Source organism: Rutidosis leptorrhynchoides, chromosome 3 (genome assembly GCF_046630445.1).
Source record: "Rutidosis leptorrhynchoides isolate AG116_Rl617_1_P2 chromosome 3, CSIRO_AGI_Rlap_v1, whole genome shotgun sequence".
Lineage (NCBI taxonomy): Eukaryota > Viridiplantae > Streptophyta > Magnoliopsida > Asterales > Asteraceae > Rutidosis > Rutidosis leptorrhynchoides.
Window position 1 is genome coordinate 191,694,030 of NC_092335.1, and position 25,884 is coordinate 191,719,913.

The 25,884-nt window shown below is 29.8% G+C and overlaps 1 protein-coding gene across 1 annotated transcript; it reads left to right on the plus strand.

The window, feature by feature from the left end:
• The first annotated feature begins 556 nt into the window (after positions 1–556).
• Positions 557–23,924, plus strand: LOC139900715 (serine carboxypeptidase-like 16). The gene is made up of 14 exons (XM_071883475.1): positions 557–717; positions 825–970; positions 20,397–20,470; positions 20,599–20,721; positions 20,838–20,940; positions 21,260–21,297; positions 21,389–21,490; positions 22,508–22,594; positions 22,673–22,747; positions 22,831–22,902; positions 22,999–23,147; positions 23,223–23,336; positions 23,414–23,468; positions 23,829–23,924. The coding sequence occupies exons 1-14, from the start codon at positions 557–559 to the stop codon at positions 23,922–23,924; spliced, it is 1,395 nt and encodes a 464-aa protein (XP_071739576.1).
• The last annotated feature ends 1,960 nt before the right edge of the window (positions 23,925–25,884 follow it).

Below are 25,884 nucleotides of genomic sequence, written 5' to 3' on the forward strand. Positions count from 1 at the left end.
TAGTTCAACTCGAGTTGCGCTTCAACAACGTCATCGTTAGCCACGAAATAATTTTACAAACTACACGCAATAAAATACATTGAAAACCGAACCCCCAGCGCGAAACGAGGGTTTGAAAACTAGTTATTACTTATATTTTAAGTTCCATGTCGTGTCTTTGGAGACCGGAAATTTTCCAAATAAAATTTTGGGATATGTGGAATTTCTTTGTACCAACAATCATCAAAGGTTGTACCATGTAACCATCTATTTTCCTACAAATCATATGTCTTAGGTTAGGTTTTGAGGCCTACAATAGTACAGTAATTTTTTTAACATAATTTTCTAGTGCATATTCAAATATGTTTTTGTCAAATTTTTGCCCCAGTCTAAAAATATTTCTTGTCCGCCATTGTTCATAACTATATTTTAATTGAAAATACAACTTAAATAATCTACTGAAATAACTTAAATAATTTAGATTACCTTTTCAAATCATTTAATAAACGTACGTGTTGTACATACATATAAGTAGCCAACCCCACACATTATTGGAATCACACCCAAAATTGGAAGAATGGAGTGCAGAACGAATATCTTAACGTTTTCATCGTTGATTTTACCCATTCTTCTTCTTCTGACACTTGAATCTCATTTCATAATCCCATCCTACTCCAAATCCATCGTTACAAATCTTCCTGGATATCCTGGTCGACTTCCGTTCACTCTCGAAACCGGGTATACAATATATCTACATAACTACTTAATTAATCTAATGTTAATAATCATCCTATCAATAAACTAAAGTACGTGTTATTATTAATGCTATTTTGTATGAAAGTTAGGTATGTGGGTATAGGCGAAAATGAAGAAGCACAATTTTTCTACTACTTTGTAGAATCAGAACGGAATCCAGATGAAGATCCGGTCATATTTTATCTCACCGGCGGTCCTGGTTGTTCTGCTGTTATAACCTTTTTCTATCAAATCGGTACAACTTATTTTGTTTCCTTGATAAACTTATATCCACTCGCATTCATCGACTTAAAATGAGGCAATTTTATCTGCGGTGCATTTAAAAAACTTTCTTTTAGATTACATTTTGAAAGCTTAATTAATTGATATTCTATTACGTTAAATGTGTAGCAGCGATTTTCATGTATTTAGTCTAACTAAGTTATTCTGTGATACTTTTTTTTACCTTTTTTCTCATTACCTCAATCTATGTTGATAATGAAGTTTAAACCTAAAAGTGTTTTAAATTTAACGTCAACTAGTAAAACATCTTATGATTTATAATCTCTGGTATAAACTTTTTAAATTATAATCCTAATTAACCACCCTCTAAATATGATCATCAAGCTTAACTACACGAATCTTTATTCAAGTTGAATATTTGAATTATATTGCCTGTTATTCTAATAGTAAAAAAGTCTACTAGTTACTAACCACTAATACCATTTTGATCATATGTTATCAACTTTGTTAGTGTATATATAGGGTTGCTCAGATCCTTTAACTTTGTAGTGTTTCTTACTTTTGTAGCTAATACACGTTAATCTTCTTTCAAGAAGTAGAAAGACATTGATTAATATTAATATTTTACTATTAAGAGTAATATAATGCTTATAATAAGAATGGTTTGTTTTAACTAAACTCTTCTCTCGTAAACTAGTAGATCTTAAATTTGACAATATAATTTCAGGTTAGGGACCATCTATCTGTAGTTTCATGTTTATTTTTGGTAAATAATCATTTACACCAAAATGACAGAAAAGGTTCCTAAAAATGCAAAATGTCACAAAAATGTCATTAGACATTAAATTAAATTAAATATTAATATAATGTAAATGTAAAAGTAAAAGTAAATGTGGTTTACAAATGTCCAAAATGGACCGCCAAAACCTGCCCACGGACAGTCCTAACTCTTAAGTTATCGACCTTTCCACACTTCCACTTGTTACTAACTTACAGTTTTCGAACTCCAACGATCTTTCTACTTTTATTTATTTCCACTTTCATACAAATACAAATATAAAATGTAAAATGTGTGTGTTACGGAGTACTATGTATCTCAGTGTAGCACATTTATCAATAAATTTAATTTTAATTAAAGAGTTTTGCTTTTAAATACAAAATTTAAGACAAAATGAGTTAAAATTTCATTAAAAATAAGTTATATAAAAATAATACGTTCATCTAAAAAAATTATGTTTACTAAATAATAATAATAATAATAATAATAATAATAATAATAATAATAATAATAATATATGTAATTCGATTGTCGTGTCATTTATATTTATTAACTTATCTTAAATATAAACATAAATTTAAATAAATAATAATATTTGAAGTTAATATATACGATAGTTGTTCTGAAAGTTCAATAAAAATAATACGTTCATCTAAAAAAATTATGTTTACTAAACTACTATATATTAAAAATTAGCTATCGAAACTACGATCCTCATTTATATTTATACCAGTGAAATGATCCGTGGAATCACGGGTTTGTTTACGAAACAGTTTAATGATATGTTTTAGGTATTAAGTGAATGAAAATGTTAAAGTCATTTAGTTTATTGACCCGTGAAACCACGTATTCCGACTAAGAAACTTGTCGTTATTTTTACAAACATATTGATGTACTAAGCTTGGTCAGAATAATGAACTACATTAATTCGCTCACCACCTTCTTCCAGTTTTCATCACAATTACGGTTTTTCCTTGTCATAAAGACCTACATTACAACATTTTATTGAGACATGTAGCTCGGATAAATTTGTAACGTAATTAATTCCGTAAAGAGAACCCATATTTAGATAATAATAATAATTATAATTATACTTATAATAATAACTAATAATAATAAAGTTTGCATAAAAATTGAGTATTTATATTTTTAATAATAATTATTAGTAATCGCAAATGCCTCTTGAAATTTTTCTAAAACTTAAAATACAATTATTATATGAAGGTTCTAAAATATGCTTCAGAGTTTGTACATGTGTTCATTGGTTATTTTGTAAAAAATTGTACAATTTGTTAAAAAGTTTGTATATATGGTCATGGGTGTATTTATATATTATGGATATTTATTTGTTTTGAATTTTTTTTAAATTTTATTAATTAGAATTAATTTTATAATGTTCAGTAAAATGGTTTTAGGTTTGTATTTGTTTTTATTTTGTATATATAATTTAAAATCATAAGACCTTATTGCCTTCAAAACCGGCATGCATATATTGTTGGTATAATTATTTATTTTTATTTTGCAATTTTTTTTAATTTTAATTAAGTAGAATTAATATATAAAATAATAATGATATCATCATTATGAAAATTATAAGATAATTAGTGAAATGATGACATCATCATTTTTAGAGTTTTATATAAATATATAAATTTATATTTATATTTTTTATATAAATGGTTTAAAGTGAACAGTCAATTTGATTGGCTCAGTTGTGTGGCAAAACTATTTTATTATATCTTTTTTTAGGAATTAAAAGTGTAAAGTAATAAAAATGGCATGGCTCAAACATGTAGATGTTACTCTTTCGCAAACTTTTACGAGTATGTGACAAAACTATTTTATTTTATTTTATTTTTTTTGTATTTTTTTTAGCAACTAAAAGTGTGAAGTAACAAATATAGCATGGATTAAACATGTAAATGTTACAAACTTTTATTATTATTATTATTATTATTATTATTATTATTATTATTATTATTATTATTATTATTATTATTATTATTATTATTATTAATTATTAAATAATAGTTATTATTATTATTATTATTATTAATTATTAAATATTAGTTATTATTATTATTATTATTATTATTATTATTATTATTATTATTATTATTATTACTACTCGATATTTCGAATAATGACTATTACAATATCTATATAATTTATAATAGTGACTTTATTATATTTATATATATATATATATATATATATATATATATATATATATATATATATATATATATATATATATATATTCTAAATGATGTAAATCAACAACTAAACTAATTTAATTGACTCATTAGGGTGGTAAAATTATTTAATTTTATTTTTTCAGTAGAGACTAAAATATGTCAACTAAAAAAATAGCAAGGACTAAACATATAAATATCTAACTCATTGGAAAACCTATTATTATTATTATTATTATTATTATTATTATTATTATTATTATTATTATTATTATTATTATTATTATTATTATTATTATCTTGAATAATGACTAAACAATTAATATGCAATTAAAATAATGACTTGATTATTTCGAATAATGACTATTCAATTTCAAATAATAGTTATTCAATATTATTTAAATTTGGATCATTACTTGAAGTTTCATAGTCATTATTCGTAATTGTATATTATTATATAAAATTGGATAGTTATTATTTAAAATTGCATATTAAAAATGCATTGTCACTAGACTACCGATTCTAACAGCGCGTCAGATGGCTCCGTCAGATGAGCTGGACACCAACTGAAGGAAAGTAGCAAAGTTAACAGGGCGTCCGTTGGACTTTTGATTCAAAAACAAAAACTCGCCAGTTGGACTTCCACCCAATCAGTGATTTTCCAGATTTAATTAATATATAGTATTTGTTTTATTAATATATTTTTTCTCACTCAATTTTCAATCAGATTTTACCACATCACTTTTGCCCAATATTTTACACAAAAAACTGACACAACCATTAAAAAATGTCAGTGCCATATTACATGCAGTTTTTACTTTTTGACTAAAAAATGCACAACTATTTGTAATATCACAGACACCGTTAAAAATGATCTTATATAAAACTGTATACAGTCTTTTAAAGTACATGAAAAATTTAAACTTGCAAACTGTCATACCCCCAAATAGGGCCGGGGAAATATGACTTCACAATATCACAACACAAGTATGTATAACCGAGAATGACTCTATATGAGACGTTTTAATTAAAAACCCAATGTGTTAACGCAGCGGAATGTATTAAGTTATTATAATTTGTAAATCCAAAATGTAAATGTAAATTCAAATGTTTTAATGCAATAATATGAATAATAAAATGCGGACTCCAAATGCAGCAAAGTCCAAAAAGCACACAATATTTAGCAATCTTCACCTGAGACAAAACATGCTTAAAGTGTCAACCAAAAAGGTTGAGTGAACAACATAGGTTTAATATATAGAGTTTTAGACCACAAGATTTAGTTATAAAAAGAGTAAATGCTGAAGTTATGATATCGAGACATAAACAAAGTTACCCCTGGACACCTTGAACTGTCACTGTCGTAATCATTATTATGTAACCAAAGACCAACGGTCAAATGGTTAGAGACGTCACTCTCAATAGCGCTATTCACAATAACTAAGCTTACCAAAATTCCAGTAATTAACGATATCATGGTAGAGATTTAGCATGAATCAAAGCATGTCAGCACAGTTAAACAGTTTTCAGGTACTTGTGTCTAAGCGTAAACAGTTTAAAAGCAAACATGTGTCTCACCCCAAAGTTTAAAATAAATGATAGAGAAAGTAAAAAAAAAAAACGGGGCTATGAAGTTCACCTTAATAGCAGATAGATATTCCACGCAAGTTACATGATCGGAGTGTTGAACACAGAGATCTCAACCTAGAGATATTATGCTCGATTAGTTAATGTCTAATAGACATAAAGTTTGTTTATTAATATAGCAAACTATATTAACAGTGACCGTTTTTGAGAATAGTTATATTTATATAAGTGATAATATACTTAATGTACTTAAGTGTTACTATATAGATAAGTGTATGAGTTATAATAGTATTATTATTTAATTAATCAACTATTATTATACGTTACATAGATATTATACACCTATGTGATACATACATATATATTCTTTATTTATTATTATACATGTATGTGCTTATAACTATATATATATATATATATATATATATATATATATATATATATATATATATATATATATATGTATATATATATATATATATATATATATATATATTAGGTGTAGGTGTTACATATTCATAAGTGTAAGATGATACATATTTATATATACTTATCACTTTTTATTATTAAGTTTACTAACTTATATAACTTACATAATACACATTCACACATACATACACATGTACATATACATACATATATACACATACATATACACGTATGTATACATCTAAATATATACACAAGCATATACCTACCTATATATATGTACATACATACGTATGCATGCATGCATATATACCATCTTCATTATACGTCGCTAATTATAATATCATAACATAATAACTGATCATATTCATTAACTCTAATCCTTATTATCCATATGTATTATTCAAACTTATATCCCTAATCTTTTTAATCATACTTAACCAAATCTTCTAACTCCTTACTTATACAATACATAATCATAATTTATAATCTAACTCATGATCATACTCTTCATCTTATTATTAACTAGCTTATCAACCAATAACCCTAACTTTTTTTTTTTTACATAAACAATTCCTTTTCATAATCTATATCATAACCATTATTATTTACTAATAAACTATTATTATTAACTAACTTATTATTCAAAACCCTAATCTTATTCATATTCATAATCTTTTAATCTAGCTTATTAACAACTATAACACTTTTTAAATTTTACAATTTTATTAATCATAACCTTCACCTACATAAAATCATAATCATAATACTAGTTCATACCTTTTTATCATCATAATCTTACAACTATTATCATTTTCTAGCTTTTTAATCCAATACCCTAATCTTTCATAACCCACTCTCATTCATAATCTTAATAATCATAATCTTTTATCTTTTAACATGTTCTTCACATCTATAACCTAATAACTTATTAATAATCCACTTCATAACAATGTTCATAATCCTAATTTATTTTTTTATTTTTTTTTAACATCATAATTATATTAACTTTATTAACTAATTACTTATTAATACTTTGTATTCATAATCATACTTCATCTTCATAATCTTTTAACCATTATTCATAACCTTTTATCATCATCATTAACTTTATTCATAATACTTGTAACCTTATTAATCACCATCATAATGTAACACCCTAGGCAAATCCCACATCGCCCACGAACATGAGTGATCATGGGATTATAAGGTAATACTCACGCTTAAATGACACAACGCGTTTTGGAACCACAGGCATAGCAGATGTGTGAGTACGCTGCAGTTAAGCGTGCTCGGGCGAGAGCACTACCAGGATGGGTGACCTCCTGGGAAAGTGCTTCTCGTGTGTGGTCGCCAAGAAAAAGTCGTGCGCCTGCGGGCAAAGCGGACAATATTGTGGTCATGTTAAGCTGGGGTGTTAGGCATAATATATTAAAGTAACAAATTTATAAGTAACATTAGATTAAGGTTTGGGGATACCTTAGATGGTTAGAGAACATACAAAAAAAAGTGGCGAATGGTGGTGATGAACCCGATCAATAGCAGCAGCAAAACAGTAACGAACAACCACCAAAAAGGTGGTGGTGTGTGGATATTTTGTAGCGGACAACAAACAGAAAATGAGGTAGCAGCAGGGCGACAAATGGGCGGGTTTGAGCTTGTTTTGATCACGCAGATGCAACAGAAAAAGTGCAGCAAAGCAGTCGACTTTTAGGCTGTTATTGATGGCGAATTACATCAGAGAAGTAGCAGGAAAATACGTGTTTTGGTGGCGGGTTACAGCTGCACAAAAGCAGCCTGTTTTGGCTCCAATAAGACAGCGAAAAGGCTACTGTAAATGGTGGTTTTGGAGGGTTGCAACAACAGCAAGTGGCGACTGTTTTGGGGTGTAAAAGGGTGGCGACAGGAGCTATTTGGGTGGCGGTTTGATAGTATAAAAAGGGTTGTAGGTGGCGGTGGTTATGGCTGCAAAAACGCAGCTGCAAGTGGCTGTTTTTGGTGTCGGATAAGGTGCCAAAAAAAAAAACGCAGCAGGAGTGCAATAATGTGGGCTATTTTGGTGAGTTTATGAGTCGGTGGTGGTGGGGTTTTTTTGCTGAAACTATCGACTAACACAAACAAGAATGGGAGAAGGATTTGTGTTTTAATTTGTGATGCAATTGTGAATAAGAAAAGATTAAGCTAATGGGTCTTTTTATACGAGATTAGGATGTATTAAAATCACATTAGGATTCTAGGAGGTGACTTAGGGATCAAGGATTAAGATGAAGATGTTAGGATTAACTTAGGATTAGCAATTTACTTAATGATCAAGTCTTTTTTTTACAACCGTCCCTTTTTTATATTCATATAATTATTTATTTATTTTTTTATTTTAAATTTTCGGCATTTTTGTCTTTATATATGTGACGATCGCTCCAAATCCATTTGGCCGAATACGTCATTCATTGATTTCATTGCGAGGTATTTGACCTCTATATGATACGTTTTATAAACATTGCATTCTTTTGAAAAGGCACACCATAAATGAATATTAAATCAAAGGTTTTCGACATCTGATGATTTCTACATATAAACAATCACCTTATATAATAGTTTACAACAGTACTTTCGTTGACAATGCAGTCTAAATAAGGTACATGGTGATGAATTGGTGAATGCAACGTTTTCTTGAAAAATATGCCATGTAAGACTCCATGCACATAGCTTGTCTATCATATAAGCAAACAGCGGAAGACTTCTAGGGAACCTGAGAATAAACATGCTAACAAGTGTCAACACAAAGGTTGGTGAGTTCATAGTTTTAGTGTTTCGCATAATCTGCATATAAAAGTGGATAACAAGATTTCAGTTGTTTCATCCAGAAACGTTTATCAAAATATTCTACGAAATTGAGCACCCTGGTAACTAAACTTAACGTATATATAATTTATACCCTTTGTATAATCATCTTAATAATACACGCAAACCAACGTGTACGCTTCTCAAATAGCATACGTCCGTTAAAAGGCTAGTGCTCTAGCTCGGACGGGGATATCAAGCCCTATGGATCCATATACTACTACTCGCGCCCACCAGTTCTTATAACTGGTAGTTACTAGTTACCAAAGCTAAGGGATTTTCGGTTCAAACTCAGTGTAGAATTTAGTATGTACTTGTATCCATTGTGTTTAAAATAAAGTGCATGTATTCCCAGCCCAAAAATATATATTGCAAAAGCAATTAAAAAGGGAGCAAATGAAACTCACGCATATAAATATTGTATATCGGTTAATAAAGTATTTGCATGTATTCTCAGCCCAAAAATGTAGAGAGTAAAAGGGATCTTATGAAACTCACGCATATAAATATTGTATATCGGTTAATAAAGTATTTGCATATATTCTCAGCCCAAAAATGTAGAGAGTAAAAGGGATCTTATGAAACTCACGCATATAAATATTGTATATCGGTTAATAAAGCATTTGCATGTATTCTCAGCCTAAAAATGTAGAGAGTAAAAGGGATCTTATGAAACTCACTGTTTAATATTGATATACAATATTGTAGAAAAGCACGTAGACGCATCGGAGATGATAAACACGAGGTTTGATTCACAAAAATACCCTCGAACATTACCCATAATTTCCTTGGCAATAACCCATATGTTCCTTAGCTCTAGCTCGCTTGGAAACACGTTTTGAAAATTACTTGGACAGCACTCCGTCGTAATATTTTATGTACATTATTATTTTTGTATCGCAAAAATAATAACACTAATAATAAAAATAATAAGATTAATAATAATCTTATTAATAATAATAATAATAATAATAATAATAATAATAAATAATATTACGGAGTATATCTATATTTGTGTATGTGTGTGATTATCTCGAGCCAAAAACTGCAATTTATAGCAATCATACCTGAAAAAGTACCCCATGCGATCGCATGGGGTTTAGCCTCCTTGGCCATGCGATCGCATGGCTGGAGGATCCAGCTCATAAACCTTTGTCTCGTTGTTTGTCGACGTATTATATACATTAATATAATACGTAAATCGAATATTAAATTTTAAAAAGTCGTATTTATTAAATACTTCAGGGGTATTCTATGTAACTTATAATTAATAATTTCTATCATGTCATTTTCATGTGAATAGTAAATGAATTAATTTAAATTCAACTATTTAAGCTACACGTTGTACGTTGTGCTTTACAAATTGTAGATTATTAATTTAACTTCGTTTCTTAAAAAAAAATACAAAAATTATATCATAAAAATAATATGACTTAATACGTAAAAATTTTAATTTGAAATAGCATCGTTTAATAGTAAATTTTTAATCATTTCGTATACAAATATTATTCGCATGATTCCGTATATATCGAAAACTCTTATATTTATTAAAATATGTATATAATACATGTTATAACGTTCGTGAATCGTTGTACAAACAGGATGGTCAACCGTTATATATAAAAAAATCATTTTCAAAAGTTTTAAAACTTGTCAAAATTCATTGCTTATCATGTCGGAAACATTAAATCATAAAAAGATTAAGTTTAAATTTGGTCAGAAATTTCCGGGTCATCACAATATATATATATTTATTATTATTATTTTTTTATCAAAGTTACATTTATTTTAGATATATTTTATTTTGATCATACTAATGACATTAATAGTAATAATAGTTATTAGGGTTTGGGTTTAATATTTAATATTAAATGGTATTAGGTTTTAGTATTTAATGTATAGAGTTAGGTTTAGAGTTTTAAACGATATTAGGGTTTTAGTATTAATTACTTTATTTATTATATCCGGATAACAACCCTAATTAATATAAAAACAAACATATGAACTCTAGGGCATTTCTGTCAATTCATGAAGGGAAAATGAGGGTTGTTATAGTACCTCCCCGTTAATTTAAACTTCGTCCCGAAGTTTCAGGAAGACTTCTCGGATGCATCAACGGTTGAGAATAGATGTGGATATTTTCGCTTCATCTGGTCTTCACGTTCCCAGGTATACTCGGGGCCTCTTCGTGAATTCCAACGGATTTTTGGCAATAGGAATTGTTGTCCTGTTTCAAGCATTTGATCTCGCGATCCATAACTTCTACAGGTTCTTCTATGAAGTGCATTTTTATTAACAATGCGGAGGTAATTCAAAGGGATAACATGAGTGTCATCTGACTAGGTTTCCTTAAAAGGGATTGTGATATTTTAGTCCTACAAGCATTTCAGTAAGTTGGATACCTGAAATGTGCAATGAACATTACTAACTTTGTTTGAAACCTTGAGCGTTTATGTCGCCATTAGGGCAGACAATCAGAGAGAAGTACTTAGAGATCACAGCCATGTAGTTTGATGCGTGACTTGTGTTTGTTAGAGATGATACCAACTTCAAATTCCGAAAGGTAACCATAGGCATGATACCTTTGGTTTTCAAGAAATATCTAACGTGAATAGACGTAACGAGATTCCAGCTGAGGAGTCACTAATCAGGTTTACATGCAAAGCAAGCCATAATTACTAAAATGCCCACAGAATGGTACGAGTGATTAATGAAAGATATCGTTCAATATATTATAATACATACGAACTTATCCTTGCAAAAGGCACCTTATGATCATGATTCTAGCTATACGTTGAAACAGAGGTCAAAATTTATCTAGAGTCACATCTAGTTGTAACTAGTTTAGAGTAAACACATAGACATCATAAACGTTTAAGGTAACTCCTTTAGAGAGGATAGCGAGGATCATAAGTTATATTTCTGATAGGAAACCGCATGAAAATGTGTGATCTCTTAATGAGAAAGACGTTCTCGCTCAGATGGCGAGTCGATCTATCATTCACTAATGAGTTTAAGTGCGGTTGAAAAGAAATATGAATCATTGGCTACAAGGAATAGTTTACACCGGGTGAGGAAATATCTAAGAAATGTTTTCTTGTTCTAAAAAGATATTAAATCATAGAATTGACGTTTTACGAGGTTGTTGTGGTTTAGCCGTGAGATATCAGAAGTAAAATCTTCTCAACAGTCAACCTTACAAAGGGAAAAGTTACTGAGAACATAGAGTTTCGAATGATGAACTCAATGGTAAGTTTCGAAGAGCAAGAGGAATTGTGATTGCAAATAATACGAAAAATTTTATATAACCGAGTAATGAAAATTTTTATATAAGTTCGAGTCGTTTAAGGTGACAATAAAAAGGAAACGAAGTTCTTAGTAAAACTAGAGTTATGTACAACATGTACTATTTTAAGTAAAATATCTTTTGAATAAAAGAATTGATTTATAAAAGTTAAAGTATAATTTTATATGTACTAGTCAAAAATAAGTAAAGGTAAATTTTATTTACTTTATTATATAAACATATACGATTTATAAAATTTGCACGAATGGTAATAAATTTATTTTATAAAATTTCAAGATGATCGCACAGTAAAATAGTGTATGTAAAATTTTGGTAACAGAATTTTCATATTTTGGAGGTTACGAGTTGAAAAAAGATCGGTGAAGATCGGGTGAAGGAATTTTGAAAATTTCGGGTTATTTTTAAACAAAAATGTTGCGAGGTAATGAAATCTATTGTATTTAAATACGGTTGTTGATTATTATTAGGACATATGTTCTTGGAATTCAAAATGTTCATGTGCGAAGCTGTTGCTGACAAGTGAGATATGAATGGTAGAGTATGAGAACGTGATAGTGAATGTGGTGGTTATAATATCTTCGTTTGAATATATTCAAACGAAAATCTTGCGAGTAGTTATCGCTTATCTTCGACGGGTTTCCTAATGGGTTTATGAAAATCTACACTAGGAGCGTAATTACAGATAACAGGAAGCATGCTTCGAAGAAATTTCGAGGGTGTCACTTCAGGTCACTTAAGAACATGCATCCTTCCTTCCAACGGGGATGTGATAATTAAGCGTCAAAGAGATAAGTTGTTTAAGAAAGAAATAATGCCAAGCTTTACAACTTTTATGGCATAGGAGAATTTGTTAATCTACTCATGGGTATGAGATAGATAGTTTGATCGTAACGATCTCTTCGTATATCTATAAATCAGATGATAATTACCTTTCATGTAATAACATTAAGATATTCGAATGAATGGTTTGGAAATTTTTCTTTGATTCACTTTCTATTCCATATGTCATGATATTGGAATTTCTATATGAATTACCATAATATAATCACGTCGGCCAAGCGTCATTATATTTCACTAATTCATACTTCCATTCCAAGGTCACTCCATAAGGTCAGGACACATGATCAAACTTAGATAGTTGACGTGGGAATGTTGAGTCATGAGTGACATCCCTTCGTGTGAGTCAAAGAATACTTTGAATCACAATGGCGAAGTCAGGTCATAGGATATGTTTGGATATGATAACAATCACATACTAACCGATCCTTTAGAGTCAGGATCAGGCAAGATGATAGGGTTTTGGCTTGATATCCTTAGGAAAGGATACATAATATAAAAAGAGGTAAAAGCAGGTACTAAGATGAATTGGCATTATAAAGATTAAAGGAAAGCGCTTAAAACTAAGGCAGGAAAGGTTATAGTCCTAAAGATTGCTAAGGTACCATAACTAACACATAAGGCACACATAAAATGCAATCCTGGTTCTCTATAACAACCTGGCTCTGATACCACTCTGTCATACCCCCAAATAGGGCCGGGGAAATATGACTTCACAATATCACAACACAAGTATGTATAACTGAGAACGACTCTATATGAGACGTTTTAATTAAAAAACCAATGTGTTAACGCAGCAGAATGTATTAAGTTATTATAATTTGTAAATCCAAAATGTAAATGTAAATTCAAATGTTTTAATGCAATAATATGAATAATAAAATGCGGACTCCAAATGCAGCAAAGTCCAAAAAGCACACAATCTTTAGCAATCTTCACCTGAGACAAAACATGCTTAAAGTGTCAACCAAAAAGGTTGAGTGAACAACATAGGTTTAATATATAGAGTTTTAGACCACAAAATTTAGTTATAAAAAGAGTAAATGCTGAAGTTATGATATCGAGACATAAACAAAGTTACCCCTGGACACCTTGAACTGTCAGTGTCGTAATCATTATTATGTAACCAAAGACCAACGGTCAAATGATTAGAGACGTCACTCTCAATAGCGCTATTCACAATAACTAAGCTTACCAAAATTCCAGTAATTAACGATATCATGGTAGGGATTTAGCATGAATCAAAGCATGTCAGCACAGTTAAACAGTTTTCAGGTACTTGTATCTAAGCGTAAACAGTTTAAAAGCAAACATGTGTCTCACCCCAAAGTTTAAAATAAATGATAGAGAAAGTTAAAAAAAAAAACGGGGCTATGAAGTTCACCTTAATAGCAGATAGATATTCCACGCAAGTTACATGATCGGAGTGTTGAACACAGAGATCTCAACCTAGAGATATTATGCTCGATTAGTTAATGTCTAATAGACATAAAGTTTGTTTATTAATATAGCAAACTATATTAACAGTGACCGTTTTCGAGAATAGTTATATTTATATAAGTGATAATATACTTAATGTACTTAAGTGTTACTATATAGATAAGTGTATGAGTTATAATAGTATTATTATTTAATTAATCAACTATTATTATACGTTACATAGATATTATACACCTATGTGATACATACATATATATTCTTTATTTATTATTATACATGTATGTGCTTATAACTATGTGATATATATATATATATATATATATATATATATATATATATATATATATATATATATATATATATATATATATATATATATATATTAGGTGTAGGTGTTACATATTCATAAGTGTAAGATGATACATATTTATATATACTTATCACTTTTTATTATTAAGTTTACTAACTTATATAACTTACATAATACACATCCACACATACATACACATGTACATATACATACATATATACACATACATATACACGTATGTATACATCTAAATATATACACAAGCATATACCTACCTATATATATGTACATACATACGTATGCATGCATGCATATATACCATCTTCATTATACGTCGCTAATTATAATATCATAACATAATAACTGATCATATTCATTAACTCTAATCCTTATTATCCATATGTATTATTCAAACTTATATCCCTAATCTTTTTAATCATACTTAACCAAATCTTCTAACTCCTTACTTATACAATACATAATCATAATTTATAATCTAACGCATGATCATACTCTTCATCTTATTATTAACTAGCTTATCAACCAATAACCCTAACTTTTTTTTTTTACATAAACAATTCCTTTTCATAATCTATATCATAACCATTATTATTTACTAATAAACTATTATTATTAACTAACTTATTATTCAAAACCCTAATCTTATTCATATTCATAATCTTTTAATCTAGCTTATTAACAACTATAACACTTTTTAAATTTTACAATTTTATTAATCATAACCTTCACCTACATAAAATCATAATCATAATACTAGTTCATACCTTTTTATCATCATAATCTTACAACTATTATCATTATCTAGCTTTTTAATCCAATACCCTAATCTTTCATAACCCACTCTCATTCATAATCTTAATAATCATAATCTTTTATCTTTTAACATGTTCTTCACATCTATAACCTAATAACTTATTAATAATCCACTTCATAACAATGTTCATAATCCTAATTTATTTTTTTTATTTTTTTTAACATCATAATTATATTAACTTTATTAACTAATTACTTATTAATACTTTGTATTCATAATCATACTTCATCTTCATAATCTTTTAACCATTATTCATAACCTTTTATCATCATCATTAACTTTATTCATAATACTTGTAACGTTATTAATCTCCATCATAATATATTAAAGTAACAAATTTATAAGTAACATTAGATTAAGGTTTGGGGATACCTTAGATGGTTAGAGAACAAACAAAAAAAAGTGGCGAATGGTGGTGATGAACCCGTTCAATAGCAGCAGCAAAAAAGTAACGAACAACCACCAAAAAGGTGGTGGTGTGTGGGTGTTTTTGCAGCAGACAGCAAACAGAAAATGAGGTAGCAGCAGGGTGACAAATGGGCGGGTCTGAGCTTGTTTTGATCACGCAGATGCAGCAGAAAAAGTGCAGCAAAGCAGTCGACTTTTAGGCTGTTATTGATGGCGAATTACATCAGAGAAGTAGCAGGAAAATAGGTGTTTTGGTGGCGGGTTACAGCTGCACAAAAGTAGCCTGTTTTGGCTCCAATAAGACAGCGAAAAGGCTGCTGTAAATGGCGGTTTTGAGGGTTGCAACAGCAGCAAGTGGCGACTGTTTTGGGGTGTAAAAGGGTGGCGACAGGAGCTATTTGGGTGGCGGTTTGATAGTATAAAAAGGGTTGTAGGTGGTGGTGGTTATGGCTGCAAAAACGCAGCTGCAAGTGGCTGTTTTGGGTGTCGGATGAGGTGCCAAAAAAAAAAAAAAAAACGCAGCAGGAGTGCAATAATGTGGGCTGTTTTGGTGAGTTTATGAGTCGATGGTGGTGGGGTTTTTTTGCTGAAACTATCGACTAACACAAACAAGAATGGGAGAGGGATTTGTGTTTTAATTTGTGATGCAATTGTGAATAAGAAAAGATTAAGCTAATGGGTCTTTTTATAGGAGATTAGGATGTATTATAATCACATTAGGATTCTAGGAGGTGACTTAGGGATCAAGGATTAAGATGAAGATGTTAGGATTAACTTAGGATTAGCAATTTACTTAATGATCAAGTCTTTTTTTTTTTACAACCGTCCCTTTTATATTCATATAATTATTTATTTATTTTTTTTATTTTAAATTTTCGGCATTTTTGTCTTTATATATATATATTTATTATTATTATTTTTTTTATCAAAGTTACATTTATTTTAGATATATTTTATTTTGATCATACTAATGACATTAATAGTAATAATAGTTATTAGGGTTTGGGTTTAATATTTAATATTAAATGGTATTAGGTTTTAGTATTTAATGTATAGAGTTAGGTTTAGGGTTTTAAACGATATTAGGGTTTTAGTATTAATTACTTTATTTATTATATCCGGATAACAACCCTAATTAATATACAAACAAACATATGAACTCTAGGGCATTTCTGTCAATTCATGAAGGGAAAATGAGGGTTGTTATATAAACAAAAAAATTTATACTTTGCTGCGAAGTATGAACCTATTTTGATTCACTATTTTTTGGTGATTCGTATATTAACCCTTTACCTAAAAGACAAAGGGTTTTGAATAGTAACCATTTCATGCTTTAAACATTTGTCCACAAAGCTCCAATCATTGTACCCATAAGGACTACACACTAAAAAATGACAACCATCGAAAAATTCAGGGGCCGAAATGTAAACTGTTTTGGGGAATAAATGAAACTTCATATGGGTGCAAAGGTTAACTTCAGGAAGTTAAACGGTAACTTCTTTATTGTTCATACCCCCCCCCCCACACCCCCACACACACACACACTAAACTCACTTAAATTTTTGACGGACTTTATCTCTGCGTTGGAGTCGAATTATGTTTCACCGACATAACTATTAAACACTAAATAAGCTTACGAACTAAACGCAACAAATTATATTTAAAATGGAACCACAATGTGTAGCGAGGGATCTTTAAATAGTTATTTCTATAATTACCTTATTGAATTCATTATATAACACATCCCAAGAAATTGTTTTGTCAAGTGATTCACTATTAAGCTGAGTTATATACTTCATCCGTCTCAATTTAGAAGTATCAAGATAAGAAATATACAATTTAAGAAATATTATATTTTTCTCTTTTACCCCTTACTTTTTACCTACTTTTTTATTTTTTACATATAAATAAAGATATTAAAGAACTTTATCGTATTATTCTTATCTATTTTTTAAAATAAACTATTAAATTAGAAAATCTAAAAAAATAAAAATAAAAAATAACAAGCATATTAGTGTAGGATCAAGGAAAAAGTAACCAATTGAGGGTAAGTGGAGAGAAGCATTTTTGACCACACATTCACCTCCTAAAATTCAGGATCTTGTCCCCACCCTTGTTCCCCTAAAATGGGTGGAGGGGTATTTTTGTCATTTTGATTTTTTTTAAACAAGATATTTTTTTTCGAAATTTTTATTCTGAAAATATTTATTCGGATATTTTTTTCAGTAAAATAATATTGTTTACAAAGAAGACTGTTTTTTTCTTGAATTTTTATTCTTTTGAAAAAGGTATTGTTTACAAACAATATTATGTTGTTAAACGATATATCTTGAATATTGTTTAAAAGGAAAACTATTCTTAAAAAAGAATATTTAACATTTTTGAGATTTTTCTCAGAAAACTAACATTTTCGATGAACGTTAACTAATTTCGTTCAACTTATTATTATTAATTTTAAAGAATAAAAATATTCTCTTCTAAAAATATGTTATTTTTTGCATAGAAAAATAATATTCTTTACAAACAATATCATTCTTAACAACGAATATTATATAATTTTGCCTAAAAATTTAAATATTCTCAAAAATATTATTTTTTAAAAAGTATATTTTCTTTTAGGCATAATTTACTAGTAATGTTAAGTAAAAGTATAACTCTTTGAAAAAATATTAAATTTTTAGGGATAAAATAGTAATATTGTTAGTTGAGAATGATATTGCTTGTAAAGAATATTAATTTTTCAGACAAAAAGTTTAGAGGATAATTATTATTCTTTGATAATAATAGTAACAATCTGGACGAAATTAATCAATATTCATCGAACATATTAGTTTTTAGGGGGGGAAATCAAAATTATTAAATATACTTTTGAAATAATAGTATTCTTTTGAAACAATATTAAACATATGTTGTTCTAACAACATAATATTCTTTGTAAGCAATACTATTTTCTATTAAAAATTCAAGAATAAATAGTATTAAAACATAAAACCACAAATACATACAACCATTGAATCAACCAAGGATCAACTAAACCATCAACTTCATTAAGAATTAACCAACACCACTCACTAAACAACCACCATTAACCTTAAATATACAAAAGCAAAAAGAAAACGACAGCCAAACATCCATGAGCCGCAACAAGTACTTTTAAGGAATCACCCTAAGTTGCCATTTATGTGCACAATCCCAAACATTTGGATATCAAAATCCTACAAGAAATCAAAGAACTACCTCTAGAAAAACATGGCAACCCAAAAACCTAATCCTCCAAGTCGTTGGAGCCACACTTGATCGTGATGGTGTGAAGACAACCCGCTTGAAGGACCGACGACCGGAAAACAAATACTAAGTAATAGGACAATCATAGGAAAACAGATAACTTTGTTAGTGTTACTTTTCAAAAGATTAAATTACTTAACTTTTTTAAAAGTTACATGACTAAATTTTTTATTTTTTTTTGGGCAAAAGAGAGAATGTATTATTAACTCAAAAATGGAACATACAATGGCAGGGCATACCCATAACCAACCAATCAAATACACTGTAACATACCAAAACTAAAAAACAGCAAAAAATACTACTTTCTTTTGAGCTTTATATTCCATATCCTCTCTGCACTATAAACAGCTTTTGAGTCTTTGACTTTTAAGGTCAACAGTTTGACCTTAATGTATTCCTGCAAGACACCAACTAATTCATCCACCTTTCTTGTAGTACCCCTGAACAATCTAAAATTCTTTTCTTGCCAAATGTAATAAACACTTGCAGCAATGACAATTCTTGTAATTATACTCCAAATGTGATTTTTGTAAGGATAAATGGACATCATATCCATTATAGCTGCTAAATCATCTGCCAGGGCTCTAAACAGCAACATATGTTTCATCTTCTGCCAAACTTGTAAAGAATACTGACACTTGAAAAATAAATGTTGGACTGAATCAATGCCCTTCCCACATAAGTGACAATTAAACTGAGTACCAGGCTTCCATTTTAGAATTCTGTCCTGAGTGGACAGCCTATTCCACATGGATAACCACAAAATAAACCCATGCTTAGGGATCATGTGATTGAACCAGACAACATGGTACCATTTTTTAACTGGTCATTACATTGATAAAATTAGCTAAACATATATTGATAAAATTATTTTAAGAGTTTGACTAACTTATGTTATATTATAGATCACCTTTGTTCTTAACACTTCTCAGCCCAATAAAATACAAACTCTATGTAACTAAAAGTTTGATCCCCAACCTACATCGTATCATATCAAATTAGTGTGGTATAAGGTAAATCATCATTAAATGCACAGAGAGTTTTTTTTTTTTTTTTAATTATATTTACATCAATTCCAATTAGAACAATTGGATCACTAGGAAAAATTTTAACAAGTTAAAACGCAATATAATAAAAACATTAGCATTAAACATATTTAACTCTTTTTTCTAATCATTTTGTTGCAGGTCCACTTAGCTTCAACTTTGACTATGCTCCAGATAACATCACAATAACATTGAATCCAAACTCATGGACAAAGGTTTATACTAATTTCTCATATACTATGAAATTTTGTACTATAAACATATATTTATTTCTGGGTAAAAAGCTATATACATTATGTACGCTGTGACAAATAATTGAATTACACTAGTCATGACTCTGTAGATAGCTAATGTGATATTCGTTGATATGCCTGCTGGTGCTGGATTCTCGTATGCAACAACAAAAGAAGCATCTATTAGCAGCGATAGTATTATCGCGAAGCAGGCTAATGATTTCCTTAGAAAGGTCGAAATTACTTCCTTTTTGTATTTTTTGACTCAATATCGAAATTAATGTTATGTTCTTTCGAAATTAATGTTATGTTCTTTATAAAATTGAGTGTTTTCGTTGGTATATAACAGTTTCTTATCGACCATCCTAAATTCTTGAAAAATCCACTATACGTAGCGGGCATTTCTTATATGGGAATCGTCACACCTATCGTTACTTTGGAACTGTACAACGGTATTTGATTTGATTCTCTCTCTTGGTATACTCATATTCAAGGGCGAATCTAGGTTGAAGGCAGTGTGGTCGTCCAATGACATCACTAGTTTTTTTTCTTCACGAAGTAGTATTCAAATTGAATATCACACCACTAATTTAAGTATCAAGTATAGGACTCCATATATTTGTGGGATTTATAGTTTTTATTTATTTATTTAAACACTACTAAAGTACCTTTCAAATGAACTTTGATCCTAGATTTGCCACTGCTCATATTCGTTATTCAGTTAAACTACAACTGAAGAATTTGTGATATTTTGGAAACTCATGTTTGTAGCTAACGAACGCAGTGATCAACCTGCATTGAATATTCAGGTAACTGATATATGAATATATGATCTACACGCATGAACTAATTTTAAAACGCTTTATATGAAACTAAACTTGGTTTAATTTCTCGATGTAGGGGTACATACTTTGCAGTCCTCTTACGGATAAATTCATGGATTTCAACTCTAGAATTGAGTACGCTCATCGTATGGCACTTATATCCGACGATATTTATATGGTAACACTACACATTTTTCACATATTGCTCTTTAACTTTTGTTTATAACTAGTGTTCGAGCCCTCGCTTCGCGGCGGGGGTTCGGTTTTCAATGTATTTTATTGCGTTTAGTTTGTAAAATCATTTTGTGGTTAACGATGATGTCGTTGAAGCGCAACTCGAGTCGAACTAAAAGGTATAACCAGTGAAAGATTTAAATGTTATTTTAAATTAACAATATATGTGCATCTCCGCATTTCGCTATGGAATTGTAGACTTTTAAAATTTTAACGGAGAATTACCGTGTATGAAAAGTACTCCAAATATTTAGCGCTTTTTAAAAAGCGTCCGTTTTGCGTATAGCTAGTGACATTGTGTTCCTAAAATTATTTTGAGTTTAACGATGGTGGCGGAAAAATTTAACTCGTTGCGAGCGCGAAGATATGGCCTGTTGAATATTTGGGTGGAGTTTGTTTAAGATTTTTTTATGAGAATGAGTATTTGACAATTTATCCCCCTGTTTGGGGGGTAGGTTTGATTTTTTGGATAAAGTGTGGGGGTTTTGTTGTGCAATTTGGAAAAAAAAAACGTGAAAAGTCGAAAGTACCCCTAGGTACTATTCATTTTTCCTAAAAGTACTTCAAATATTTAGCGTTTTTTAAAAAGCGTCCGTTTTGCGTGTAGCTAGTGACATTGTGTTCCTAAAATTATTTTGAGTTTAACGATGGTGGCAGAAAAATTTAACTCGTTGCGAGCGCGAAGATATGGCCCGTTGAATATTTGGGTGGAGTTTGTTTAAGATTTTTTTTATGAGAATGAGTATTTGACAATTTATCCTCCTGTTTGGGGGGTAGGTTTGATTTTTTGGATAAAGTGTGGGGGTTTCGTTGTGCAATTTGACAAAAAAAAATGTGAAAAGTCAAAAGTACCCCTAGGTAGTATTCATTTTTCCTATGTTTTTTTAGATATAGTAATAATAATAATAATAATGATGTTATACGTACTTATATTAGATTAATTTTGAATATATAATAACAGTCAGCAGTAGCAAACTGTCGTGGTAATTATGTTAACATAAGGACTGCGAATTCAGTATGCCTAAATAGTCTTCAAAGATACGAAGAGGTGAGTCAGTTCAATTGATTTTCGAAAACATGTTGGTTTCAAAATGTATATAGAACCATTACAATTTTGGAGTTGCAGTGCACAAGTGGACTAAACATGGAAGATATATTGGAGCCACTTTGTAACAAATCGGATTTGAAACCATACTGTCGAGTAATCTCTGATTCTATCCTATCGTTAACTTTAAGTAATTAACATAAAACACACTTTTGATCTTATACCTTTTGTCCTCTTAGGAGTACTATTACGATTTTGCTGCCGATTGGGCAAATAATGAGGCCGTACAACAAGCTCTTAACATTCGCAAGGTACTTCAACTAAACTTTACATTTACCGTTTGAAAAGGTATGAATTCGTGATTATAGCTTTTAACAAAAGTACAAAACGAGCGATTTGAAATTCAGGGGACGATTGGAAGATGGGAGTTTTTCAACACGACCATGCATTATATGGAAGGGAAGAACGACACGTTTTGCTACTCTTATGATATCGAAAGCAGTTTTTCCTTCCATAAGAAACTTGTTAAGAAAAATTGTCGAGCATTGATTTTTAGGTAAATATTGTCCCTTCCTTAAGTGATCTATTTTTGACGATTATACATGTATAACATACGTCATTCTATTGACAGTGGTGATCATGATATGACGTTTCCATATGTTGGAATCGAGCAATGGATAGGTGCTCTTAATCTTGCAGTTGAGCGCCCATGGAAACCATTCTATGTTGACAGTCAAGTTGGAGGGTGAGAATTGACTCCTATTGTCAACTCGATACTTACTAATCTATGTTAACCATTTTCGGCACTTTCTTTTCTTGCAGTTATGAAATGACATACACGCAAAATGATTTCTTCTTGACATTTGCTACAGTCAAAGTAAGATGTTAAACGTATAAAGTTTTCTTTGTTGTTCAGACAAAGTAAGAGAGGCTATTTTTAGTTAGATTTACGCAGTCTAACCAGGTTATCTCGTAACCGTTTTCTGACCCTTTTCCCTATAGTTTGAACCTTAGACCTCTTATGAGGAAACTGAACCACCAGATCGACGATCTTAAAATGGTTTAGAGTTGAAGAAGAGATATAAAGTTAACTTCGGTCATTATCGAAGTTTTAAAGAAAATTTTTGTTTGCGTGTTGTGTTACATATAAACGTTAATTATTTTTTAAAATCTGGTTAATTATTTTGTACTTTAGGTACCTATGTTGTTTTAAACTCTTTGATTAACTTCATTGCAGGGTGCGGGTCATTCGGTGGCACAATATAAGCCCAAAGAAGCTATGGTTTTAACAGAGAGGTGGCTTGCTTCAAAAAGTTATTTAAGCTCTATGTAATGCATAATAAAATAAGTTTAGTAGTAATGAAATCCATGTTTGTGGATCTTCAGTTTTTGTTTCTAACTTATGCTTGATGTAGATGTTATAACTATTAACTATCATTATATAATCAAACATATAATTAGCATGCATGAAGGTATTTTTTGGTTAAGAACAGAGTAAAGTTTAACTCATCTCTGTTACAAATAATCAAACATATAATTAGGTTTTTACCAATGACTGTTTACTTAATTCTTTAGATAATTTGTAAATTTAAGCTTCTTAAATTTTTCTCTTCCACCACCCAAATCACCATCATCATCAACCACAGAATTAGCTTAGTTGAGGGTTTAATATAAATAATTTGGGTTTGCCAAAAACCACCATTGCTGCTGTATTTAGCGCCCCAGTTCAGTTTTGGCAACTGTTTAAAACACGTTTAGACTTGACAAACCGATACATATCTTATATCATTTTGAAGCGCTTCGGGAGATCTTTAAAAATCTAATTAGTAGTTTTCATCAAGAATCAACTATTTTTCAACTTACGAGTCTTCAAAGTAGGCCCAGAAGTCATTTTGACACTTTTTACCAAAATTAAGAATAAATTACTTGTCGACTCATATCTCATATCTGTTTCCCAACACATGTATGACCCAAAATCGTGCCACCACTCCAAAATCATTATTTTGCCCGAATCAACAGCCATTAGTCAAACATGTCAAAATCATCCAAATGTACATCAAAAGGACTACTGACGTGATAACATCTCAAAAGACCACCATTTTCTTCCAAAATTCAACGGTGTGAAATTGTTACCATCATATGAGTACAAAACCAAATTACCATGTGGGGTTTATCACAAGTTAACTACCATACGATGCTCAAGGGCGTCTTAGAGAATGTGCGAGTGTGTCAATCGCACAGGGGCCCAGATTTAAAATGGGCTCAAAATTTTGAATGACCCATATATTATTTTTTCAATGATGGAGAGAAAAAAATACTCCAGTTCTAAAATAGTTTTGCGCAATTAAAAGAAAAGCTGATGATCAACTCAAATATTATGAAGACACAAAAGATATGTACAAATCCCGTTAATTGATGATGCATCAAGTTTAACTAATGTGCATGCTTTTATGATCATTTATAATTAAGAGTCGTAATGGATTGACTTGATAACTATTGATAATAATACATTAAAGAGTATTGACTAGAAAGAGTTTTAGCAACTTTGCTTTCAGAAATGTTAAGAGTGTCGTTTTATTTAAAGGATAGTCTAAATATAAAACGAGATGACAATTATTTGAGATTAAAACACTTTGATGCGTTTCTTTGGGTATTGTTTGTTTGTTGATTTTTTGAGTAATATTAAATATACATATGTATAGGAAAGTTTAATTTTATGAGGGCCAATTTTATATTTCTAACGGGGTCTTCAAAATTAATAAGACGTCTCTATCGATGCTTTGAAAAAACATGTATACACTTACAACATGTATACCATCCACAACATGTCATTCATAATCTCCTTCCCTTCCCGATGCTCACATTTTACCCCTTGTTCTTTTCACCTACAACATATAAACGACTAAAGAGATAAGATGACTTTGTGAGTTTTATAAGGATCAAATAAGCATCAATAGATCTGGTCCACTTGATGGATAGTGGTGACAATTGACACCAGTTAAAAATAAATGACCATGTAATTTGTTAGTTTTATACACACTTGATGGATAGATAGTGGTGTCAATTGACACCGGTGGAAAAAAATGACCATGTAATTTGTTAGTTTTATACATTAGACACTTGGATTTAAAACTTTGACCCCAACCCTTTATACTTCAAGCGGCTATTAAAATTGGATCCATTACATTAAAAACACAACCCATATTATTTTAATAATATATACCCCAATTATTTTAATAATATAAACCCCAATAGTTCACGACATTATATTTTTTTTTTTTTTTTTTTTTTTT

Bases quoted from the DNA above. Each gene is read 5' to 3' on its own strand.
- LOC139900715 (XM_071883475.1), top strand. From the start codon at position 557: ATGGAGTGCAGAACGAATATCTTAACGTTTTCATCGTTGATTTTACCC. The intron at 20,941-21,259 runs GTATTTGATTTG...TCATGTTTGTAG, and splicing joins TACTTTGGAACTGTACAACG to CTAACGAACGCAGTGATCAA. The intron at 22,903-22,998 runs GTACTTCAACTA...TTTGAAATTCAG, and splicing joins AAGCTCTTAACATTCGCAAG to GGGACGATTGGAAGATGGGA.